At 42.4% G+C, this 24,380-nt stretch overlaps 6 protein-coding genes across 11 annotated transcripts in view; all 6 read left to right on the top strand.

The window, feature by feature from the left end:
- Window positions 1-24,380, top strand: part of LOC124068394 (protocadherin gamma-C5-like) — a 211,186-nt gene that overhangs the window by 60,937 nt on the left and 125,869 nt on the right. The window lies entirely within an intron of this gene.
- LOC124068419 (protocadherin beta-16-like) lies at window positions 309-4,199 on the top strand. Its single transcript, XM_046406675.1, has one exon. It carries the CDS (start codon window positions 1,054-1,056, stop codon window positions 3,472-3,474), a length of 2,421 nt encoding a protein of 806 aa, XP_046262631.1. The 5' UTR covers window positions 309-1,053; the 3' UTR covers window positions 3,475-4,199.
- Window positions 6,978-9,949, top strand: LOC124068409 (protocadherin beta-15-like). Its single transcript, XM_046406664.1, has one exon. The coding sequence runs from the start codon at window positions 7,071-7,073 to the stop codon at window positions 9,534-9,536; it is 2,466 nt and encodes an 821-aa protein (XP_046262620.1). The 5' UTR covers window positions 6,978-7,070; the 3' UTR covers window positions 9,537-9,949.
- LOC124068403 (protocadherin beta-15-like) lies at window positions 11,449-14,407 on the top strand. The gene has a single exon (XM_046406658.1). It carries the CDS (start codon window positions 11,575-11,577, stop codon window positions 14,068-14,070), a length of 2,496 nt encoding a protein of 831 aa, XP_046262614.1. The 5' UTR covers window positions 11,449-11,574; the 3' UTR covers window positions 14,071-14,407.
- On the top strand, window positions 14,524-17,731 carry LOC124068412 (protocadherin beta-15-like). Its single transcript, XM_046406667.1, has one exon. The coding sequence runs from the start codon at window positions 15,103-15,105 to the stop codon at window positions 17,539-17,541; it is 2,439 nt and encodes an 812-aa protein (XP_046262623.1). The 5' UTR covers window positions 14,524-15,102; the 3' UTR covers window positions 17,542-17,731.
- Window positions 20,122-22,792, top strand: LOC124068423 (protocadherin gamma-A11-like). The gene has a single exon (XM_046406679.1). The coding sequence runs from the start codon at window positions 20,372-20,374 to the stop codon at window positions 22,775-22,777; it is 2,406 nt and encodes an 801-aa protein (XP_046262635.1). The 5' UTR covers window positions 20,122-20,371; the 3' UTR covers window positions 22,778-22,792.

The following is a 24,380-nucleotide window of genomic DNA, read 5'->3' as shown; positions in this document are numbered from 1 at the left end:
GTACAACCATGTGCTCTTCGTATCTGAGTCTTCTTGCACATTTATCGTCCCTCATCTTTTCTTTGTTTATTTTAGATATCATCTTCGTATTAATTGTTAGCTACCTATATACAAATTCATTTGGTTTGACATCAGTGGTTATGAATTTGTTTTTAATGTTGGTTGCTCTTTTTAGTGAAATCCAGTTGTTTACCCAACTTGTTGAATTGTGTTAATGGTGAGTGTATGTGCAGGAATTCGATAGTGTTGACCAAAGTTTTTAGAGTCCTTTAAATGAATCATGCTTCGTTCATTTTATGCATTTATTAATTTCTTAATTGCCATCTGCAGTTTCTCTCTGCACAGTAATGAAGTGTCAGTTAACAGTAGTTACCCCTGAGGCTTAAGTCATTCCTTACAATATGTAAACAATTTTGGAACTTCACTTTTTAAATGCTTAAGAGCATTTGTTGTGATCTGTCATTCAGCTCAAGTTGACAAACTTGTTATAATTTGTGGCCAAAGAGTTCTCTGCCACTGTCACAGCATTTCAAGAAACATCTATGCACACAATCCAAGACTAAATCATATTGATGTTTCATTTTGTCAGAAACATGTATTTTCAGTCGAACGTGATACCACTGTTTTCACACCTGAAAAGCAGTGCTTCACATGAGGCACTCTGATAAAATTATACTGCTGGTTTAGAGCTTCCCTTTGTGTTCGGTTCCCTGAACATGGCTTAAGTTATTTCAGTGTATCACTTCACATGTAAATGAACATACTTTTCATGTAGAATGTTTCATAATTGCTGTACTGGTACAATCTGGCTGTTAGTGGAGGTATGCAGTTTCTGGACGAGACTCACGATGTCGCTATGCACCAGCTCTAAGAGCTTGTGTGTCGACACCCATCCGCTGTTGTCGACCTTTAATGTGACTGACGGTGCTGCAGTTCATCATCCGGAAAGACGGAGACCTGCTCTTGGATTGTGTTGTTTTTGGTTTAAATCCTTTTTTCCACCTGTGTTCCTGTACACCGACGAGGAAACGTTTCGTGTTTCAGATCGGCGTTATGGTGGCCGTCACGGGACTCGTATTACAAAGCTGTATCGTCGCTTTGCTGCTCTTTTCGTTGCATTTTGCGAGTGGAGATGTTAGCTATTCGTTCTCGGAGGAGATGAAACACGGATCTGTGATCGGAAATATCGCCAAGGATTTGGGTCTGGAAACCAGCAGACTATCTGCTCGAAAGGCCCGCATTGATACTGATGGAAGCGACAAACGTTATTGTGACATAAACCTCCGTAATGGGGATCTGACTGTTGCCCAGAGGATCGACAGAGAGGGCCTTTGTGGAGACAAAGCAACCTGCGTCTTAAAACAAGAGCTCATGTTAGAGAGTCCATTGGAATTGCATCGTATTAGTCTTCATGTCCAGGACATAAATGATAACTCTCCACAGTTTAACAAAGAACTGATCCATATAGATATTCGTGAATCTGCCGACAAAGGCGCTCGCTTCCCAATAGAAGAAGCACATGATGCTGATATAGGCAAATATTCAGTCCAGACGTATAACCTCCAAAGAAATGACAATTTTATTCTGGGCGTTGGAACCAATTCTGTGGAACTTGTGCTTAACAAGGAGCTTGACCGCGAAAACTTGAAGGAAATGAATCTACTTCTTACAGCTCTGGATGGTGGCTCTCCTCAAAGGTCAGGTACCGTAGTCATTGAAATCACTGTATTGGATGCTAATGATAACGTCCCAGTGTTCAGCCAGGCCGTTTATAAAGCCAGTCTACCAGAAAACTCCCCATTAGATACTGTCGTAGTGACGGTGAGTGCTACTGATGCAGACGAGGGACTAAACGGATACGTTACATATGATTTTGGACACGTTTCAGAAGATGTTAAGTCAATATTTACCATAGATCCTAAAACAGGTGAAATAAGACTGTCGACCGCAGTCGATTTTGAGACAACGTCGTCATTTGAACTACGTGTCACAGCGAAAGATGGTTTGGGGTTAACTTCCTACGCAAAAGTCGTCATAGATGTGACTGATATAAACGACAACCCCCCACTTATATATGTAAAATCACTGACTGACCCCATACCTGAGAACGTGTCACCTGGTACAGAGGTGGGCATCATTAACGTGCAGGACAGAGACTCTGAGAACAACCGACAGGTCCGCTGCTCCATTCAGCAAGACGTCCCTTTTAAGTTGGTTCCTTCTATTAAAAACTATTATTCTCTGGTGAGCACAGGACAGCTGGACCGTGAAGTGGTGTCTGATTACAACATTACAATCAGTGCCACCGACGAGGGCTCTCCACCTCTGTCCTCGTCTAAAACTGTTCAGTTATCTGTAGCAGACATCAACGACAACCCACCTGTGTTTGAGGAGCAGTCGTACAGCGCATATGTGAGTGAAAATAACAAACCTGGCTCCACTTTATGTTCCGTGAGTGCTCGAGACCCCGACTGGAGACAGAACGGTACAGTGATTTATTCTCTGTTAGCCGGTGAGGTGAACGGTGCCCCGGTGTCCTCCTACGTGTCTGTGAACGGAGACACGGGGGTGATCCACGCTGTGAGGTCGTTTGATTATGAGCAGTTGAGGAGTTTTAAAGTCCACGTGATGGCCCGAGACAACGGTTCTCCTCCTCTGAGCAGCAACGTGACCGTCAGTGTGTTCATATCGGATGTGAATGACAACTGTCCTCAGATCCTGTACCCCGCCCCGGAGGGCAACTCGTTCATGACCGAGCTGGTCCCCAAAGCTGCCCACGGAGGCTCTGTGGTGTCCAAAGTGATCGCGGTGGACGCGGACTCCGGCCAGAACGCCTGGCTGTCTTATCATATCGTGAAGTCCACTGATCCGGGCCTTTTCACTATTGGTGTCCACAGCGGAGAGATCAGGACACAGCGGGACATTTCTGAATCTGACAGCATGAAACAGAATCTTATTGTGGCAGTGAAAGATAACGGCCAGCCCTCTCTGTCTGCCACCTGTTCCATGTATTTACTGATTTCTGACAACTTGGCTGAGGTGCCCGAACTGAAGGATATTTCTTACGAGGAGAAGAATTCCAAACTGACGTCTTACCTTATTATCGGTCTGGTGTGTGTGTCCACGTTTTTTCTGACGTTCATCATCATCATCCTGGGTGTGAGGTTTTGTCGCAGGAGAAAGCCCAGACTGTTGTTTGATGGAGCAGTCGCCATCCCCGGCGCTTATCTCCCTCCTAATTACGCAGATGTTGACGGCACAGGAACTTTGCGCAGTGCGTACAATTATGACGCATATCTGACGACAGGATCAAGAACCAGTGACTTTAAGTTTGTGACGTCTTACAATGACAACACGCTGCCAGCTGAGCAGACTCTGAGGAAAAGTCCAAGTGACTTTGCAGAAGTGTTTGGAGACTGTGACGGCTCTCCAGAGGTAGGCATACATTTAATATCACTGTCGTCGCATGTTTAAAATTCTGAAGAAACTTTCCTTCAGTGTTGGTAATACATTTTCTAAGTATGTAGGAGCTCGTCATCTCATCTCCTTCATGTTTGAATTAGCTTCATATGTATCAGAACCTATCTATCTGTATTTTTTTCCTCGCCAAGTTCTGCGTACTGAAGTTGACGAGCACTTAAACCAACTTTTACAGAACCTTTCAACATCTAACTCCCTGCCACACACACTCTCATGCATTCAATTGCACAGTATGCACCCACACACACACTCTTCACCAACATTTGTCGGTTATACTGTCAGTTATAGTTAAGGTTTTATATGTTTTTGAAAGTATGTTCTTCGGTTGTTATAAGTCCATTGGACTCCCTCTTGTCACATGCTCGCTCTTTCTGGTGTTTCAGTGAGGGAAGAGTTTTCCCATTGTGTTCCTTGTTACTCTGTCCTTGGTGCTGAACTCCACTTGATTTGTTGATGCATTTTTAGAGACATTTACTCCTCTCTTGAATATTTGTTTCACAACGTTTGCTATTACACAACATTTGTTAAATTGCTTATATTTTTTCTCAAGGTTTCATAAAGTTGTTACACTAATGTGTTGTTACTGTGAGATACTTGTCTGTGTCAATGCTTATCAGAATATTATTAATATGAATGGATCATTGGACTCAGTATTTAAGCAGTTTGAAGAAACTGAAAATTGAATTTCTCTTGTTGTTTTAGTTTGCCAGTGGAGTCTCGCTTCCCCTCTGGAGTCATCTGTATAATTGTCCGTTTTTGAATACTTTTGATTTTACCTTTATATTTCAACTTAAAAATGTTTTACCTTGCCTTGTTTGGTATCATTTTTTTCAGAACAATCTCTCAAGTCTGAATTTACTGTTAATTTTTCATTTTGACCTACTGTATTAACACACTGGACCTAAAATCACACAAAAATGTAAAATCCGAGTGGGAAAAAGTTTGATTTTTCACTGTGAAAATCACAAAAATTCTTAACGAACAATTTTTATAACTTAGAATGCAAATATAAATTGTAAATTTGAAATAATTATGTGCAAATTTAGCAAACAAGAAGTTATTTACAACTATTCACCCTAAAATGCAGGAAATGCGTCAGGCGTTTTATTGTACAGTAATGTACAGTATGTACAGTACAGCTATGGCACAACACAATCAGTGTCACAATAAAATACACCACAAGTTATTTGTAACTCCAAAGACCAGAAAAATGACTAAACTACACACTAAACACACTGCACTACACACTAACTACGCTAAACTACACTCCAAACACGCCAAATGTCATAAATCAAATCTCAAAACGCGCTCTCGCCGTTCACAATCTCTCGTTCGCTGCCGTTTCTCCGGCAACTTTTCCCTAGCAACAAAATGCCATGTGTGGCCAATCACACATTCTGATTGGTTCCTGTGGTGTATTTTTTGACCAATAGGAAAGCTAGTGTCATGTTTCCTTACAATGAGCCGGTGTTTACAGCGTCTTCCTGCACCAAGCGCGCACACCGAGCGCGCACCGAGCGCGCACCAAACATGGCGTTCAGGAAAAAACATCGCGTATATTATTGATCATAACTCGGGTTTTACTTGACATGTTAAGACACTAAACACACTTCGCTACACACTAACTGCGCTAAACTACAATCCAAACACGCCAAAGGTCATAAATCACTCAAATCTCAAAGCTCGCTCTCGCCGTTCACAACCTCTCGATCGCTGCCGTTTCTCCGACTTTTCCCTAGCAACAAAAGGCCATGTGTGGCCAATCACACATTCTGATTGGTTCCTGTGGTGTATTTTTTGACCAATAGGAAAGCTAGTGTCATGTTTCCTTACAATGAGCCGGTGTTTACTGCGTTTTCTTGCATAAAACTCGCACCAAACGTGGCGACAGTGTTCAGAAAAAAACATCGCGTCTATTGTTTATCATAACTCGGGTTTTACTTGACATATTAAGAAAATTTAAAAACTTGTGTATAGTTTGAAGTGCTAACTTTTGACTCAAATTAAAACGGAGACTCAGCGAGGCTGCGTCTTGCAGCTACGTCATCTTAAATCGGTGACGTCAAAAGGACGCGCCGGCGCGTCCGTCGACTCCTAAGGGTTAAGTTCCCCTTTTGTTTGTAAAATTATTGATATGTTCGTCTCTGAAAGTATATCTGACAACCAGTTTTTCAAAGATTGTTAAGAAGATGATACCTGCTACTCAAATGACTTGCAATGTCAATGGTATTAGTTTCTTTGACAGATACCACAGAGTTTTATGTAGCATTACCTAATAGTAAGCCAAACAAAGCACAGTAAATAATTCAAATTTAGATACATCTAATGCAAGTTTTGACAGATCAGTTCACAGAAAGAGGCAAGTATTGTTTTTCTGCAAGTTATGTGATGTTTTGTTTGATACTTTACTATTATAAAATAAGAAACAAATTCTGGCTCTATTTCATTGAACTTTGAAACAAATGGTGATCACTAACAACTCATTTCAGTGTTTGGCTGACCTTGCAGTGAAGTAACATATCACAGAACAGTAACAATAGCACACATGATATTTAAAATATAAAAAATAGTGCTCTGCCTCTGATGTTCAGGGTTTGGAAAATATTTTTCTTGTGGATTATGTGAGGTTCAAGTACACAGACTGAGCTGTGTTTGAATGCAGTATGTTAAGTCAAAACATAGAAGTATTTATATGTTTTAAAACAGAACTGTTTACTTTACGGGCTAGAGCAGTTAAACGCTGGTCTGTGGCTTCAACATTGTTGGAATGAAGGCAGTAACACATTTTCATTTGTTTCAAACTGCAGAATTACACATTGATTTGTGTTTTCTAATAACGTGAGTAACAGGAAGTATTTATGAAGACTAGAAAAATATGACAAAGTTTGTCATATCTTAACCCAGTTATATGGGAATGTGAGAAATGTACACGAAGACAAAATACGTGAGCATAAAATCATCAAGAAAGACTACTTATAATGTATTCCTCATGTAGTTTTGAATTAAAACAAGACACTAAGAGGAGAAAATTACAACGAATATTGTCACCATTTTTATCTTAAGACATTGGCCTACTATACTTTATTTTTACTTTTTACTTGTTGGTTGGTAACAAGAGCCTTTTCCGAGTTGATTAAAGGGGTTTCCTGACAGTTTCATAATTTTTGTTTTTATATACAGTGGAGCAGTGACAGTATATCGTTTTTCAGTATTGATAACAAGGTAACCTAAAAATTGTAAAGCTTTGCTTTTTCGCAACGTTTCTTTTTCTTTTAATACATAAAGTCACTGAATCGACCTGTTTTTATATTTAAGAAAAAAAAAGAAAGAATCGCCTTGTTATACCCACACAGATACTGATGGTGTCAGTGTGTACCAGCAAACGAGAAGGCTCGGTGATTCTCCACCCTTCTGTCCCTACGAATTTAAAGGCTGACTCTGCTTTTGTATACCGCAGCTCATAAAACAGCTTCGTGTGGGACTTCAGTGACATTTTGTGTTTACTGGGAGGAATCACGAATGCATCGTTGATATATTTTGACCTTCTTGGCGGTATCTTTTACGTGTATGTGGTCTCTCTGGCAGTAACAATGGGATGCAGCAGATTTGCGGTGCTGTGCGGCCTCGCTTTTATTTTCCTTGTCGTCCACCCCGTCTGTGGAGACGTGAGCTACTCGATCCCGGAGGAGATGAAACGTGGATCTGTAATCGGAAATCTCGCTAAGGATCTGGGACTTGATTTGGGCAGACTGTCTGCACGCAAAGCCCGCATCGATACTGAGGATAACAGTGTGAAGTACTGCGGTGTGAATCTCAACACCGGAGACTTGATCGTACAAGAGAGGATTGACAGAGAGGGGCTTTGTGCCAAAAAGGCATCTTGTGTTGTGAAACAGGAGCTCGTACTGGAAAATCCCTTAGAGCTGCACCGTATTAGTATCCGCGTTCAAGATATTAATGATAATTCACCCCAATTTAAAGAGGAGTCGCTGAAATTGGAAATTCAGGAATCGGCCGTCAAAGGTGCGCGTTTCCTCTTGGATGAGGCGCACGATGGCGACATCGGAGAAAATGCTGTTCAAGGCTACTCGCTGCAGCAGAATGATTATTTCAAATTAAATGTAAACACAAAAGCAGGTGGGCGAAAATATGGTGAGTTAGTGTTAGACAAAGAATTGGACCGAGAGGACAACAAAGAGATTACGTTACTGCTCACTGCATTTGATGGCGGCTCTCCTCAGAGATCAGGTACTGTAGTCATCCACGTTACTGTGCTGGATGCTAATGATAATGTACCAGTGTTCAGCCAGGCCGTTTACAAAGCCAGTCTGCCTGAGAACTCTCCTCTGGATACACTGGTGATCACAGTGAGTGCTACTGATGCAGACGAGGGAGTGAACGGAGAAGTTATTTACGGATTTGATCATGTTTCAGATGAAAACGAACTTTTCTCTCTGAACCCTAAAACTGGAGAGGTTAAAGTGGCTGCAGCTGTGGACTATGAAAGGGAATCATCATATGAAATGCAGATCAGCGCTAAAGATGGTCTGGGATTGGCGTCATATGCAACGTTAATTATTGAGATTACTGACATAAATGACAACGCACCAGTCATACAACTGAAATCACTGACAAACCCCATACCTGAGAACGTGTCACCTGGTACAGAGGTGGGCATCATTAACGTGCAGGACAGAGACTCTGAGACCAACGGACAGGTCCGCTGCTCCATTCAGCAAAACGTGCCTTTTAAGTTGGTTCCTTCTATTAAAAACTATTATTCTCTGGTGAGCACAGGACAGCTGGACCGTGAAGTGGTGTCTGATTACAACATTACAATCAGTGCCACTGACGAGGGCTCTCCGCCTCTGTCCTCGTCTAAAACTGTTCAGTTATCTGTAGCAGACATCAACGACAACCCACCTGTGTTTGAGGAGCAGTCGTACAGCGCATATGTGAGTGAAAATAACAAACATGGCTCCACTTTATGTTCCGTGAGTGCTCGAGACCCCGACTGGAGACAGAACGGTACAGTGATTTATTCTCTGTTAGCCGGTGAGATGAACGGTGCCCCGGTGTCCTCCTACGTGTCTGTGAACGGAGACACGGGGGTGATCCACGCTGTGAGGTCGTTTGATTATGAGCAGTTGAGGAGTTTTAAAGTCCACGTGATGGCCCGAGACAACGGTTCTCCTCCTCTGAGCAGCAACGTGACCGTCAGTGTGTTCATATCGGATGTGAATGACAACTGTCCTCAGATCCTGTACCCCGCCCCGGAGGGCAACTCGTTCATGACCGAGCTGGTCCCCAAAGCTGCCCACGGAGGCTCTGTGGTGTCCAAAGTGATCGCGGTGGACGCGGACTCCGGCCAGAACGCCTGGCTGTCTTATCATATCGTGAAGTCCACTGATCCGGGCCTTTTCACTATTGGTGTCCACAGCGGAGAGATCAGGACACAGCGGGACATTTCTGAATCTGACAGCATGAAACAGAACCTTATTGTGGCAGTGAAAGATAACGGCCAGCCCTCTCTGTCTGCCACCTGTTCCATGTATTTACTGATTTCTGACAACTTGGCTGAGGTGCCCGAACTGAAGGATATTTCTTACGAGGAGAAGAATTCCAAACTGACGTCTTACCTTATTATCGCTCTGGTGTGTGTGTCCACGTTTTTTCTGACGTTCATCATCATCATCCTGGGTGTGAGGTTTTGTCGCAGGAGAAAGCCCAGACTGTTGTTTGATGGAGCAGTCGCCATCCCCGGCGCTTATCTCCCTCCTAATTACGCAGATGTTGACGGCACAGGAACTTTGCGCAGCGCTTACAATTATGACGCATATCTGACGACAGGATCAAGAACCAGTGACTTTAAGTTTGTGACGTCTTACAATGACAACACGCTGCCTGCTGAGCAGACTTTGAGGAAAAGTCCAAGTGACTTTGCAGAAGTGTTTGGAGAGTCAGATGGATCACCAGAGGTAGGAACATTGTGTTTCAAGATCCAGCCCAATTCCTTAAAGTCCAAATACTGTTCTTTATTTTACTTGTTCATTTAATCAGTTTTTGTTTTTCAAACGATCCTTTTTAAATTAAAACACACCTGGGATGTTTCCCCGACATAATTCATTCCAAATTAAGTGTCTCCTGGCTTCATGTATTGCCTTTTGTTTCACTTTTTCCTATAGTCACATATTCACCATCATAACTTCACAAGGATTCGGCGATTAGTGTTTCCATCGCAGTATGCGGTATTTCAAATTATGTGGTCGTATTCGTCGACGTAGTTGATCTGTTTTGCTTCATAATTTAGGGTAAAATAACATGATCTATCATTAAACACGGCACTGGAATTTCTGTCTTTTCACTGAGCTGCAGTTTGTTCGTTATGTCGCTGTCCTTGGTGCTGAACCTTGCTCTTGCCTTTGTGATTTGGAGCCACTAAGTGCTGTCTTTTGTTTTCTTACTGGTCAAGAGTGCAGTTTGAGTGATATATATATCGATCTATATATATATATGGATTTTATTTTTCCTGATGGATCTGCTTTTCATTTTGTAATTAACATTCAGGCTCTCAACTACAGTTACACTTTGCTCCGAAGTATAAAAAAGAAAAAAAAAACAAAACAACCCTATTAACCATAATGACATTGTTGGAATGAGTGAAAATTATTTTGCAGGCAGCAAGTAAAATTTCATGTTTTTCAAGTCTATTCCATGTACTCTTTTTTTTCTCCTTTTTTATGTCTCCAGGTAGTATTGTCCCTTTTTGTTTTAATGCCCTAAGTAAAGTTAAAGATATATAAAGATCGACAGAGGAAGTTCTTTATCCCACAGGGTATATGGTTATTCAACTCTTCCCAATAATGGAGAGATGAAACTGTTTTTGGGTCATTCTGCTTTTTACTGCCACCTCTACTCACTTGTTTGAATATGTTTTGTGGCTGCCAGACTGATGCCATTGTCAATATTAGTCCACATGCACAACCTCCACTTTGTACTTGTTTATCCTTTTGGTATTCAATCAGTTATATTTCTTTGCCTTCATACTCAGTCTGTGTATCACTTCTTCCATAGGATCCAGTCCTTGCACTCATAGTCATCTACATGTAGTGCACTATAACACTGCCTTTGCTTTCACCCGACTGTGTCTGAGTGACAGCACTCGCTAATGGCTATAGGAGGCTAGTTTATCAGTCACTCACTCAAGTTTCTGTGCTTTAACTTTTTCTCAAGTTTTTATATAGCGATTTGTTACTTGATTTTGTATTTTTCTAAGTGATTCTTTACATTTCGATACCTCTTTTGCTTGACTTCAAATATTTGCTATGTGGGTTTTGGTTTGCATTTGTGTTCTCCCTGTATGTCATACATTGCTACTGGATGCCTTAAATTTCTTTCGGGATCAATAAAGCATCCATCCATGCATGCATGTCATGCAGACATTTTTTCCACCGGTGAAACGTTAAGATGCGCCTTCGCTCTCCAGTTGAGTTGTTGTGTTTGATCAAATCATGCATGTTAAAACAGAATTGGTTATGTAAGTTAAGCTGCCTTTGGGAGACGGTGGATAAACAAGTTGTTTGTTATTCATTTTTAAGGAGAGAGAGAGAATGGTTTCCTTGTGAACTTGTTGTGCTTACACTTGAGGAATTTGGGGAACCAATAAGTAGTGCTTTCGGGGACTTACATTAGGAGGAGACATAATTTTGCCTTAAACCTCTGTCCCAAACAAGAATCATCCCACTTTATTTAGAAGATATGTGTGATTTCATTGATCTTCATTGCAATTTTGAACACCTTATCATAAGCTTACGTTTTTATTCAAACATTAGGGCCACATGTGAAGAAACTTGGCATCACTTCTTTAAAACTGCTATATTTAATTTAAACTCAGGGTGTCACTATAGACCAGCTAAGGAGTGAAGGGTTCAGCCTGCTTTGCACACCACCCATTATTTTTTTTTATCGACCACCCCTGTGTCCTGTGAAGCCTCCAAGACCGATGACAAAAGGTTGACCGGTATACGCTGATGGATTGACGTATTTTTAATGCTCGCAAGTAACGTGTTTGTATTTGTGTATTACTGATTTAGGATGATGCATATACGGGGCATTCTTCAAAGCCACGGCTTTGTCTTTTTCTTTGTCTTGGTGGTGCACTACGCACACGGAGACTTGAGCTATTCTGTCCAGGAGGAGCTCAAGCGCGGATCTGTTATTGGAAATGTCGCCAAGGATCTTGGACTGGAGGTGGGCAGACTGTCGGCTCGCAAAGCTCGTGTTGACTTGGAGGGAAACGACAGACAGTACTGCGGGATTAACCTACGGAGCGGGGATTTAGTCGTTGCGGAAAGAATCGACAGAGAGGAGCACTGTGGTGAAAAGCCTTCGTGTGTACTTAGATTTGACTTGCTATTAGAGAATCCGTTGGAGTTACACCGGTTGTCCCTGCAAGTGCAGGACGTGAACGACAATGCACCGATATTCCCGAAGGATATGATTAAACTGGAAATAACAGAGTCAGCTGACAAAGGAGCTAGATATCGCATCAATGCAGCACACGATGCAGATATTGGCAAGAACTCAGTTCAAAGCTACATTTTACAACAAAACCCCTACTTTGTGTTCAATATTCAGACTACAAGTGCTGGCAGTAAATACGGTGAGTTGGTTTTAGATAAGGAGTTAGACCGAGAGGAGCAGCAGGAAATGAAATTACTGCTCACGGCTGTGGATGGCGGCTCTCCGCAGAGATCCGGGACTGTAGTCATACACGTCATTGTACTCGATGCTAATGATAACGCCCCAGTGTTTACTGAGGCCGTATATACAGCCACGTTACCCGAAAACTCGCCTATGAAAACCCCAGTTATTACCGTAAGTGCATCGGATGCAGACGAAGGTGTCAACGGAGAGGTTACATATGAATTTAGTCGAATCTCTGATAAATCACGAAACCTTTTTTCGCTAGATGAGAGAACTGGGGAAATCGTTGTAACAGGCGAGATAGATTATGAAGAGGGACCAAAATATGAGGTTTTCGTTGAGGCCAAGGATGGTTATGGTCTCTCCTCAGAAGCAAAGGTGATTATTGATGTAACTGATGTGAATGACAATGCCCCCATGATTTATGTAAAATCACTGACAAACCCCATACCTGAGAACGTGTCACCTGGTACAGAGGTGGGCATCATTAACGTGCAGGACAGAGACTCTGAGACCAACCGAAAGGTCCGCTGCTCCATTCAGCAAAACGTGCCTTTTAAGTTGGTTCCGTCTATTAAAAACTATTATTCTCTGGTGAGCACAGGACAGCTGGACCGTGAAGTGGTGTCTGATTACAACATTACAATCAGTGCCACTGACGAGGGCTCTCCACCTCTGTCCTCGTCTAAAACTGTTCAGTTATCTGTAGCAGACATCAACGACAACCCACCTGTGTTTGAGGAGCAGTCGTACAGCGCATATGTGAGTGAAAATAACAAACATGGCTCCACTTTATGTTCCGTGAGTGCTCGAGACCCCGACTGGAGACAGAACGGTACAGTGATTTATTCTCTGTTGGCCGGTGAGGTGAACGGTGCCCCGGTGTCCTCCTACGTGTCTGTGAACGGAGACACGGGGGTGATCCACGCTGTGAGGTCGTTTGATTATGAGCAGTTGAGGAGTTTTAAAGTCCACGTGATGGCCCGAGACAACGGTTCTCCTCCTCTGAGCAGCAACGTGACCGTCAGTGTGTTCATATCGGATGTGAATGACAACTGTCCTCAGATCCTGTACCCCGCCCCGGAGGGCAACTCGTTCATGACCGAGCTGGTCCCCAAAGCTGCCCACGGAGGCTCTGTGGTGTCCAAAGTGATCGCGGTGGACGCGGACTCCGGCCAGAACGCCTGGCTGTCCTATCATATAGTGAAGTCCACTGATCCGGGCCTTTTCACTATTGGTGTCCACAGCGGAGAGATCAGGACACAGCGGGACATTTCTGAATCTGACAGCATGAAACAGAACCTTATTGTGGCAGTGAAAGATAACGGCCAGCCCTCTCTGTCTGCCACCTGTTCCATGTATTTACTGATTTCTGACAACTTGGCTGAGGTGCCCGAACTGAAGGATATTTCTTACGAGGAGAAGAATTCCAAACTGACGTCTTACCTTATTATCGCTCTGGTGTGTGTGTCCACGTTTTTTCTGACGTTCATCATCATCATCCTGGGTGTGAGGTTTTGTCGCAGGAGAAAGCCCAGACTGTTGTTTGATGGAGCAGTCGCCATCCCCGGCGCTTATCTCCCTCCTAATTACGCAGATGTTGACGGCACAGGAACTTTGCGTAGCGCTTACAATTATGACGCATATCTGACGACAGGATCAAGAACCAGTGACTTTAAGTTTGTGACGTCTTACAATGACAACACGCTGCCTGCTGAGCAGACTCTGAGGAAAAGTCCAAGTGACTTTGCAGAAGTGTTTGGAGACTGTGACGGCTCTCCTGAGGTAGGAACACATGTCGTATCACCCAGCTCATTGAATACAATGATGATGCCATTTTTGTGTTTATGGGTCTCTTCTGCAGTACCATTCCTTTTGTTATAATGTGATGACTTACCTGATTTTGGAACAAGTGTAGTTTTGATTCATTTGCGTCTTTAATGATGAAGACGTTTTCAGTTAAAATTTGTCATGAGTGGTATTTCTTGAGGAGAAAAATGAAGGGACAGTCGCAAATTTCAAATATTTAATTTTCAAATTTGTTTGGTAGTAGAAGATCATCACTTAATTTTCTGGTCTTTGATGTTTTGGTCTGATGTGACTGTTTTCATGTTACATCTCCTTTAAATAACAGTTTTGAGCTAAGAAGGTTTTTCGTCTTCGTGCAGACCTGCTCAACAGCTCCTAAGACATGGAGGGTCTTGACTTAAATGACCTTCTTCTTTCAACACACACACACACACACACACACACACACATATAAATATTTGTTCTTTATTGCCACACAGTAATTAGTTTGGTTAACTAATCAATAATGATTAGTGTCTGTTATTTGTCCCATTGTACTCCTTCTGTCTGCTCAGATTATCTCCCTTCAGGATAACCTCTTTTGAGTCCCTTCCTTTTTTCTCTGTCCTTGGTTCTGAACGCAGTTTTATCTTCAGCTACATTTATTCGGCCTAATTCAGCTCATTTTTTCGTGTTAATAGTCTGAAAATACAGCCACCTTGCAGTGTAATGTAAGGCATATGTTTTTCTTGGGAATATATTTTTCTCCCTTCTTAACCTTACATGATATAAAACTGTTTTCTTTATCCATATTGTAAGGCAACCCTAAAGTCACTGTATTACCTTTCTTTTACTAAAGTTCTCTATACAGGCTTCCTTTGAAAAGCTGCCTGAAGAAAAACATACCTCCGTGTGTCATTTCTCAGAAAGTACTCAAGGTGTCAGTGTGCGCTAATAAACGGGATGGCACGTTCATTCCCCACCCTTTTGTATCGACAAATTCAAGGCCAGGTTCCATATTGTGCAGGACTGGACGACAACCGCTTTGTAATGTGATTGCTGTGTAACGTCTTCTCGAAATTCAAGGAAATCACGACCGTTGATATTTTATTGAAAAATTGAGAGTGAATGAGGAGTTTTCTCGTCGTAATAATGGAGCACAAGACATTTGCGGTGCTGTGCGGCCTCGCTTTTATTTTCCTTGTCCTTCACCCCGTCTGTGGAGACGTGAGCTACTCGATCCCGGAGGAGATGAAACGTGGATCTGTAATCGGAAATCTCGCTAAGGATCTGGGAGTTGATTTGGGCAGACTGTCTGCACGCAAAGCCCGCATCGATACTGAGGATAACAGTGTGAAGTACTGCGGTGTGAATCTCAACACCGGAGACTTGATCGTACAAGAGAGGATTGACAGAGAGGGGCTTTGTGCCAAAAAGGCATCTTGTGTTGTGAAACAGGAGCTCGTACTGGAAAATCCCTTAGAGCTGCACCGTATTAGTATCCGCGTTCAAGATATTAATGATAATTCACCCCAGTTTAAAGAGGAGTCGCTGAAATTGGAAATTCGTGAATCAGCGGATAAGGGAGCGCGTTTCCTTCTTGGAGAGGCGCACGATGGAGACATCGGAGAGAATGCTGTTCAAGGCTACTCGCTGCAGCAGAATGATTATTTCAAATTAAATGTAAACACAAAAGCAGGTGGGCGAAAATATGGTGAGTTAGTGTTAGACAAAGAATTGGACCGAGAGGACAACAAAGAGATTACGTTACTGCTTACTGCATTTGATGGCGGCTCTCCTCAGAGATCAGGTACTGTAGTCATCCACGTTACTGTGCTGGATGCTAATGATAATGTACCAGTGTTCAGCCAGGCCGTTTACAAAGCCAGTCTGCCTGAGAACTCTCCTCTGGATACACTGGTGATCACAGTGAGTGCTACTGATGCAGACGAGGGAGTGAACGGAGAAGTTATTTACGGATTTGATCATGTTTCAGATGAAAATAACAACGTATTTTCCTTAGATTCTAAATCAGGAGAGGTGAGAGTAGTTGGAGGCATTGATTTTGAGAAAGTGTCATCCTATGAAATGCAGATAAGTGCAAAAGATGGTCTGGGATTGGTTTCGTACGCAACGTTAATTATTGAGATTACTGACGTAAATGACAACGCACCAGTCATACAACTGAAATCACTGGCAAACCCCATACCTGAGAACGTGTCACCTGGTACAGAGGTGGGCATCATTAACGTGCAGGACAGAGACTCTGAGAACAACCGACAGGTCCGCTGCTCCATTCAGCAAAACGTCCCTTTTAAGTTGGTTCCTTCTATTAAAAACTATTATTCTCTGGTGAGCACAGGACAGCTGGACCGTGAAGTGGTGTCTGATTACAACATTACAATCAGTGCCACTGACGAGGGCTCTCCACCTCTGTCCTCGTCTAAAACTGTTCAGTTATCTGTAGCAGACATCAACGACAACCCACCTGTGTTTGAGGAGCAGTCGTACAGCGCATATGTGAGTGAAAATAACAAACCTGGCTCCACTTTATGTTCCGTGAGTGCTCGAGACCCCGACTGGAGACAGAACGGTACAGTGATTTATTCTCTGTTGGCCGATGAGGTGAACGGTGCCCCGGTGTCCTCCTACGTGTCTGTGAACGGAGACACGGGGGTGATCCACGCTGTGAGGTCGTTTGATTATGAGCAGTTGAGGAGTTTTAAAGTCCACGTGATGGCCCGAGACAACGGTTCTCCTCCTCTGAGCAGCAACGTGACCGTCAGTGTGTTCATATCGGATGTGAATGACAACTGTCCTCAGATCCTGTACCCCGCCCCGGAGGGCAACTCGTTCATGACCGAGCTGGTCCCCAAAGCTGCCCACGGAGGCTCTGTGGTGTCCAAAGTGATCGCGGTGGACGCGGACTCCGGCCAGAACGCCTGGCTGTCCTATCATATCGTGAAGTCCACTGATCCGGGCCTTTTCACTATTGGTGTCCACAGCGGAGAGATCAGGACACAGCGGGACATTTCTGAATCTGACAGCATGAAACAGAACCTTATTGTGGCAGTGAAAGATAACGGCCAGCCCTCTCTGTCTGCCACCTGTTCCATGTATTTACTGATTTCTGACAACTTGGCTGAGGTGCCCGAACTGAAGGATATTTCTTTCGAGGAGAAGAATTCCAAACTGACGTCTTACCTTATTATCGCTCTGGTGTGTGTGTCCACGTTTTTTCTGACGTTCATCATCATCATCCTGGGTGTGAGGTTTTGTCGCAGGAGAAAGCCCAGACTGTTGTTTGATGGAGCAGTCGCCATCCCCGGCGCTTATCTCCCTCCTAATTACGCAGATGTTGACGGCACAGGAACTTTGCGCAGCGCTTACAATTATGACGCATATCTGACGACAGGATCAAGAACCAGTGACTTTAAGTTTGTGACGTCTTACAATGACAGCACGCTGCCTGCTGAGCAGACTCTGAGGAAAAGTCCAAGTGACTTTGCAGAAGTGTTTGGAGATTGTGACGGCTCTCCTGAGGTAGGACCAGATTTAAGTCACTGAAGTCTCACAATAAGTATCCTGAAGAAACCATTCTTGAGTTTTGGTCATCCATCTTTATTGAGAGGTGGTGATCTGATCTCCCTCAGATTTTAAGTAATTGCTTATTTGTCACAGCATATACGTCTAAATTATAATTATCATTATTATTTTCTTTTTAGGTACTGTTAAGCGATCCCTCATAAAGCAGCCTTCACATAGTGTTTGATCAAAAGCCTCACACACACACACACACACACACACACACACACACACACACAGTCTTGTTTCCATCATTTTTGGTGACATTAGATGGACTTACATTCATTTCCTTGAGGCTTAACCACCATCTAACCATGACAACAAACATACCTTGCCTTATCCGGACCCTTATCTTAAAGTCACCTTAACCCCAAACTAACCTTAAAGCAAGTCTTCACCCTAACATTTAATGGTCTGCGTTGGCAGGGTCTTGCACAGTGATGTAATATGCACGTAGACTCTTGTTTGATATATATGTGTTGTGTCAGTTCTTTTCAAGGAGAGCATTTGTTCTTTTGTTCAAAGTCTGTTTGACTCCCTCTGGTCACTTGTTTGGTCTTTTCAATGTTCTCGTGAGGGAAAACATTTCTGATTTTGTCCCTTGTTTCTCTGTCCTTGGTGGTGAACTCTGTTTGCTTCGTTGATCCATTTTTAGACATCGTTTGCCTTGATGAGTTATGCTCTTGTCGTTTCCGTCCTTTTTTTTAATATATATTTCATTAAAGTTGATATTACATGCCGTTCTTCCAATTTAGGAACACGTCATGTTACTTCACTTGTGTGCACCGCGACAAACACGAGCGTGTTTTGCTTTGTAGCTTTGCTGTCATCTCATATTTCTGTGATGGTGGCTAACAACACCTGAAATGGGTCAGTAACAATCTCATTTCCAGCTTTAAAATTTAACTTTGTAATGATTACTTTTGCTCTCAGTATTTTCCTTTCTTGATAACATGTGCATACTGACGCCAACCAGCTCCTAAAGCAACTTTTATCAAGCATTTTAGCATCCATCCCTTGTCACATACAGCACACACACAGTTGGTGTTGCACTGATACGGCATGCGTGCATTTATTGTTGAAGTTGGATATGCTGTTCGTCTTTTGGATGGTCTTCAGAGCAGTTTGGCACTTTTTAAAATGTCTTTTTTCACTGTATTTGGTCTTTTCATATTACAGTGAGGGGAAACTTTTCACATGATGTTCCTCATTTCTCTGTCCTTGGTGCTGAACTCAGTTTGATGTGCGGATGCAGTTTTGCAGATTTTCCGCCCTTGTGTTTTATTCTGTTGTCATATTTCCCCTGTGTTGAAGTTACTTTCCCTAAATTTAATTTTATACAGAACTGGCTAAAATAATTAGGTTTTTCATGGCGTGATGTTTGAATATCAATGCGTCATCGCTGTCACTCTGATCTGGTGTCATTGCTCATCACGATTCTGTGTTAATGTGTTCCTTTCTTTGACATATGCCACACATTGTTGTCTTGTAGTAGACAGGAGTATTACAACCAGTGCAATGCAGATAAATTAATGTACAGTATTTGCAAGTATTTTCATCCAAATTTTGTCATAGAAAAAACGGTTTTATCCTGACAGTTGGATCGAGTTTTATTTCGTATGTTTTTGCTGTTAGATGTTAATGAATTAAATGTCATCCCCATTTCATTCAACCGGGTAATGAATGTTGAAAATTGCTAACCCATGAAAAGTTTGACAAACTTCAGTTTACATGATATTTCATTGAACAATAGAACAGTATATTTTAAATATAACCTACCTTAAGAACGAGTCATCTGTTTTTGATTTTGCAGTGTTGGAAGTACTTTTTGTTGCTTATCACAGGAAGTTCAAGTATGAATGCAACAAGCCATGGATGACTGAAATTTCTCATAGTATTCAATATGGACTTGTCTTCAAATACAGTGTCTTAATTTAAATCACAAAATTATTTGTGTTTTTTTTTTGACGACAAAGCAGTTCAAGCTAGAATGGTTAAATGAAAATTTAGAAGGTATTCCTTTCTTTGGGTTGATCAAGCACGTTTCCAGGGTCCAGAACGACAAAGCGAATTGTGTTTTCTCATAAGATGTGACAATTGAAGATTTCCAGTTTTTCTTGAATGAATCTTAACCCACTAATTTGGAAATGTGAAGAATTTGCAGATACACGAAAGATAAGACCATCTTCTTATCAATGGGGGACATAAGTTGTTTAAATATTAGATCTGGTGTAGTTCTTGAGCTAAAAATGAAAGGCTAACAGAAGTAATATCGAGTGAACTTACCCCTCTTTTGTCTTCAGCCAAACTTGTTTTCTTTCTAAGTTTTATTTTGGAAAAGGGAAACCCTCCTTAAGACTCACTTGCAACGATTTCAAGTTTTTCTTGCTTTTTACAAACATTGAGCGTGCCTTTAGTACTATATTTCCTCTCCTTAATGATAATAAGGTCACTCTAAAATAACAAAGGAATGTTTTCATTTTCTTTTTGCCGTTTAGGGTCATGAATTGGTTTGTATTTTTAAAATGTAATTAATAAATAAAATCCGATATCGCCTTGTTATACCCACACAGATACTCATGGTGTCAGTGTGTACCAGCAAACGAGAAGGCTCGGTGATTCTCCACCCTTCTGTCCCTACGAATTTAAAGGCTGACTCTGCTTTTGTGTACCGCAGCTCATAAAACAGCTTCGTGTGGGACTTCAGAGTGACATTTTGTGTTTACTGGGAAGAATCACGAATGCATCGTTGATATATTTTGACCTTCTTGGCGGTATCTTTTACGTGTATGTGGTCTCTCTGGCAGTAACAATGGGATGCAGCAGATTTGCGGTGCTGTGCGGCCTCGCTTTTATTTTCCTTGTCGTCCACCCCGTCTGTGGAGACGTGAGCTACTCGATCCCGGAGGAGATGAAACGTGGATCTGTAATCGGAAATCTCGCTAAGGATCTGGGAGTTGATTTGGGCAGACTGTCTGCACGCAAAGCCCGCATCGATACTGAGGATAACAGTGTGAAGTACTGCGGTGTGAATCTCAACACCGGAGACTTGATCGTACAAGAGAGGATTGACAGAGAGGGGCTTTGTGCCAAAAAGGCATCTTGTGTTGTGAAACAGGAGCTCGTACTGGAAAATCCCTTAGAGCTGCACCGTATTAGTATCCGCGTTCAAGATATTAATGATAATTCACCCCAGTTTAAAGAGGACTCTCTGAAATTGGAAATTCAGGAATCCGCGGTCAGGGGTGCGCGCTTCCTTCTTGGAGAGGCGCACGATGGAGACATCGGAGAAAATGCTGTTCAAGGATACTCGCTGCAGCAGAATGATTATTTCAAATTAAATGTAAACACAAAAGCAGGTGGGCGAAAATATGGTGAGTTAGTGTTAGACAAAGAATTGGACCGAGAGGACAACAAAGAGATTACGTTACTGCTCACTGCATTTGATGGCGGCTCTCCTCAGAGATCAGGTACTGTAGTCATCCACGTTACTGTGCTGGATGCTAATGATAATGTACCAGTGTTCAGCCAGGCCGTTTACAAAGCCAGTCTGCCTGAGAACTCTCCTCTGGATACACTGGTGATCACAGTGAGTGCTACTGATGCAGACGAGGGAGTGAACGGAGAAGTTATTTACGAATTTGATCATGTTTCAGATGAAAATAACAACGTTTATTCCTTAGATTCTCAATCAGGAGAGGTGAGAGTAGTTGGAGGCATTGATTTTGAGAAAGTGTCATCCTATGAAATGCAGATAAGTGCAAAAGATGGTCTGGGATTGGTTTCGTACGCAACGTTAATTATTGAGATTACTGACGTGAATGACAACGCGCCAGTCATACAACTGAAATCACTGACAAACCCCATACCTGAGAACGTGTCACCTGGTACAGAGGTGGGCATCATTAACGTGCAGGACAGAGACTCTGAGAGCAACCGACAGGTCCGCTGCTCCATTCAGCAAAACGTGCCTTTTAAGTTGGTTCCTTCCATTAAAAACTATTATTCTCTGGTGAGCACAGGACAGCTGGACCGTGAAGTGGTGTCTGATTACAACATTACAATCAGTGCCACCGACGAGGGCTCTCCACCTCTGTCCTCGTCTAAAACTGTTCAGTTATCTGTAGCAGACATCAACGACAACCCACCTGTGTTTGAGGAGCAGTCGTACAGCGCATATGTGAGTGAAAATAACAAACCTGGCTCCACTTTATGTTCCGTGAGTGCTCGAGACCCCGACTGGAGACAGAACGGTACAGTGATTTATTCTCTGTTGGCCGGTGAGGTGAACGGTGCCCCGGTGTCCTCCTACGTGTCTGTGAACGGAGACACGGGGGTGATCCACGCTGTGAGGTCGTTTGATTATGAGCAGTTGAGGAGTTTTAAAGTCCACGTGATGGCCCGAGACAACGGTTCTCCTCCTCTGAGCAGCAACGTGACCGTCAGTGTGTTCATATCGGATGTGAATGACAACTGTCCTCAGATCCTGTACCCCGCCCCGGAGGGCAACTCGTTCATGACCGAGCTGGTCCCCAAATCTGCCCACGGAGGCTCTGTGGTGTCCAAAGTGATCGCGGTGGACGCGGACTCCGGCCAGAACGCCTGGCTGTCTTATCATATCGTGAAGTCCACTGATCCGGGACTTTTCACTATTGGTGTCCACAGCGGAGAGATCAGGACTCAGCGGGACATTTCTGAATCTGACAGCATGAAACAGAACCTTATTGTGGCAGTGAAAGATAACGGCCAGCCCTCTCTGTCTGCCACCTGTTCCATGTATTTACTGATTTCTGACAACTTGGCTGAGGTGCCCGAACTGAAGGATATTTCTTACGAGGAGAAGAATTCCAAACTGACGTCTTACCTTATTATCGCTCTGGTGTGTGTGTCCACGTTTTTTCTGACGTTCATCATCATCATCCTGGGTGTGAGGTTTTGTCGCAGGAGAAAGCCCAGACTGTTGTTTGATGGAGCAGTCGCCATCCCCGGCGCTTATCTCCCTCCTAATTACGCAGATGTTGACGGCACAGGAACTTTGCGCAGCGCTTACAATTATGACGCATATCTGACGACAGGATCAAGAACCAGTGACTTTAAGTTTGTGACGTCTTACAATGACAACACGCTGCCTGCTGAGCAGACTCTGAGGAAAAGTCCAAGTGATTTTGCAGAAGTGTTTGGAGATTGTGACGGCTCTCCTGAGGTAGGAACACATTAAAATCACCGAAGTTGTACATTTAGCATCCTGAAGAGACCATTCTTGAGTTTTGATAATAGACCATTAAATGATTCCCGTCTTGTTTGAAGTTACTGCTTACGTATAACAGTTTTTATATCTTTGTTTTTTTTTCTTTCCAAGATGTGCATACTGAAGTTAAAGAGCTCTTAAAGAATCTTATGTAAAGCTCTGTAGAGACCATATATCCCCCTGCTAAACACACACACATACAGACACTGACAGTGATACGGTATGCACATACAGTCTTTTCGAATATCCATAGAGGTTGTACATGTTTTTCCAGAGTATTTTGTTTGGTTTGTTTCAAGTCCATTTGGTTCCCTGTGGTCAAATGCTTGTTCTTTATGATGTTTCAGTGAGAGAAGACTTTTCTCCTTGTGTTCCTTGTTTCTCTGTCCTTGGTGCTGAAGTCCACTTGATTTGTTGATGCAGCATTAGAGTGTGTGTCATGTTGTTGCCATTTTATCACTCTCTTGAGTATTTGTTTCACTACATTTGATATTAACCAAATTTGAGGAGTTATTTGTCTTTTTCTGGCTTGATGTTTCAATATGTTGTTGTGCTCATCTGTTGTCATTGTGAATTCCTCTGCTGTAGTGATACCCATTGGAATATCATTAATTTAAATGGATGATTAGATGCAGTATTTCAGCAGTATGAACATGGGGCCTCTTATCTCTGGTTTGCTGGTGGAGTGTCAGTTTCTTGGGTTTCCCTTCTAAGTGATTGATATGTTCATCTGTGAAAACATAGATGACATGCAGTCTTTCGCAGAATGTGTTTGCTTTTAACAAAATGACTCTGGCTACTCAAGTGGCTTTCAGTGTGATTTTGCTTCATTACTATTTGTTTATGCCTTTGGAGACCACCATATTTCCCTTGAGGAAAAACAGAAAGAACAAAACCAAAAAAAAAACCCACAAAAAAATGATGATGTTACGATTTGTTTAGAAATCCAAAAGTATTTGTGTTAATTTTTCAGTTATCGTCAATCCATGTAGAAACAGCAATAAACTGTTTTTGGCTTTCTTTCTTAATGGTAAGACGTATTCACAGTGACTTTCATCTCAAAATTTTCTAAAATGTTTTCATCGCTCGTGTTTTGACCAGCCTTTCTATAAAACATATGTTCGATAAAAAATCACCTACTAAAGAGTCATTTGGATTTGACAGCTTGCCAAATAATTTGTCATACAAATTATTACACAACCAAAGGCTCAAAGTTAGGATTTATAGCAATTACAGATTTGTGCATTGTGAAGAGAACTTTTTCACTGCATTGGCAATCTGTGATATGGTCAGACACTTGTCTTCTCACAGAGTATTTTGTTGGACTTCTATCAGACAATATTCAAGACACAATTTGTTTGTGTCTGGAGCCACTTAAAATGTTTTTTTCCTCCTGTCTTGTCAGACCATTTATGAACTGTATGACTCCAGTCAGCCAGTTTTTATTCGGGTACTTTGTCATAAAGGTAGACTTGAATTCCTATGTTAATTCTTTTCATTTTGTTCACTTTTTAGTGTTTTCTGGATGAGTTATTCACATATTTTCAACCAAAAACTTCAAATACAGCTTTTT

This window comes from Scatophagus argus, chromosome 12 (genome assembly GCF_020382885.2).
Source record: "Scatophagus argus isolate fScaArg1 chromosome 12, fScaArg1.pri, whole genome shotgun sequence".
In the NCBI taxonomy this organism is placed as follows: domain Eukaryota; kingdom Metazoa; phylum Chordata; class Actinopteri; family Scatophagidae; genus Scatophagus; species Scatophagus argus.
The sequence above is the reverse complement of the archived record's forward strand: the minus strand, read 5'-3'. Positions and strand labels throughout refer to the sequence as shown.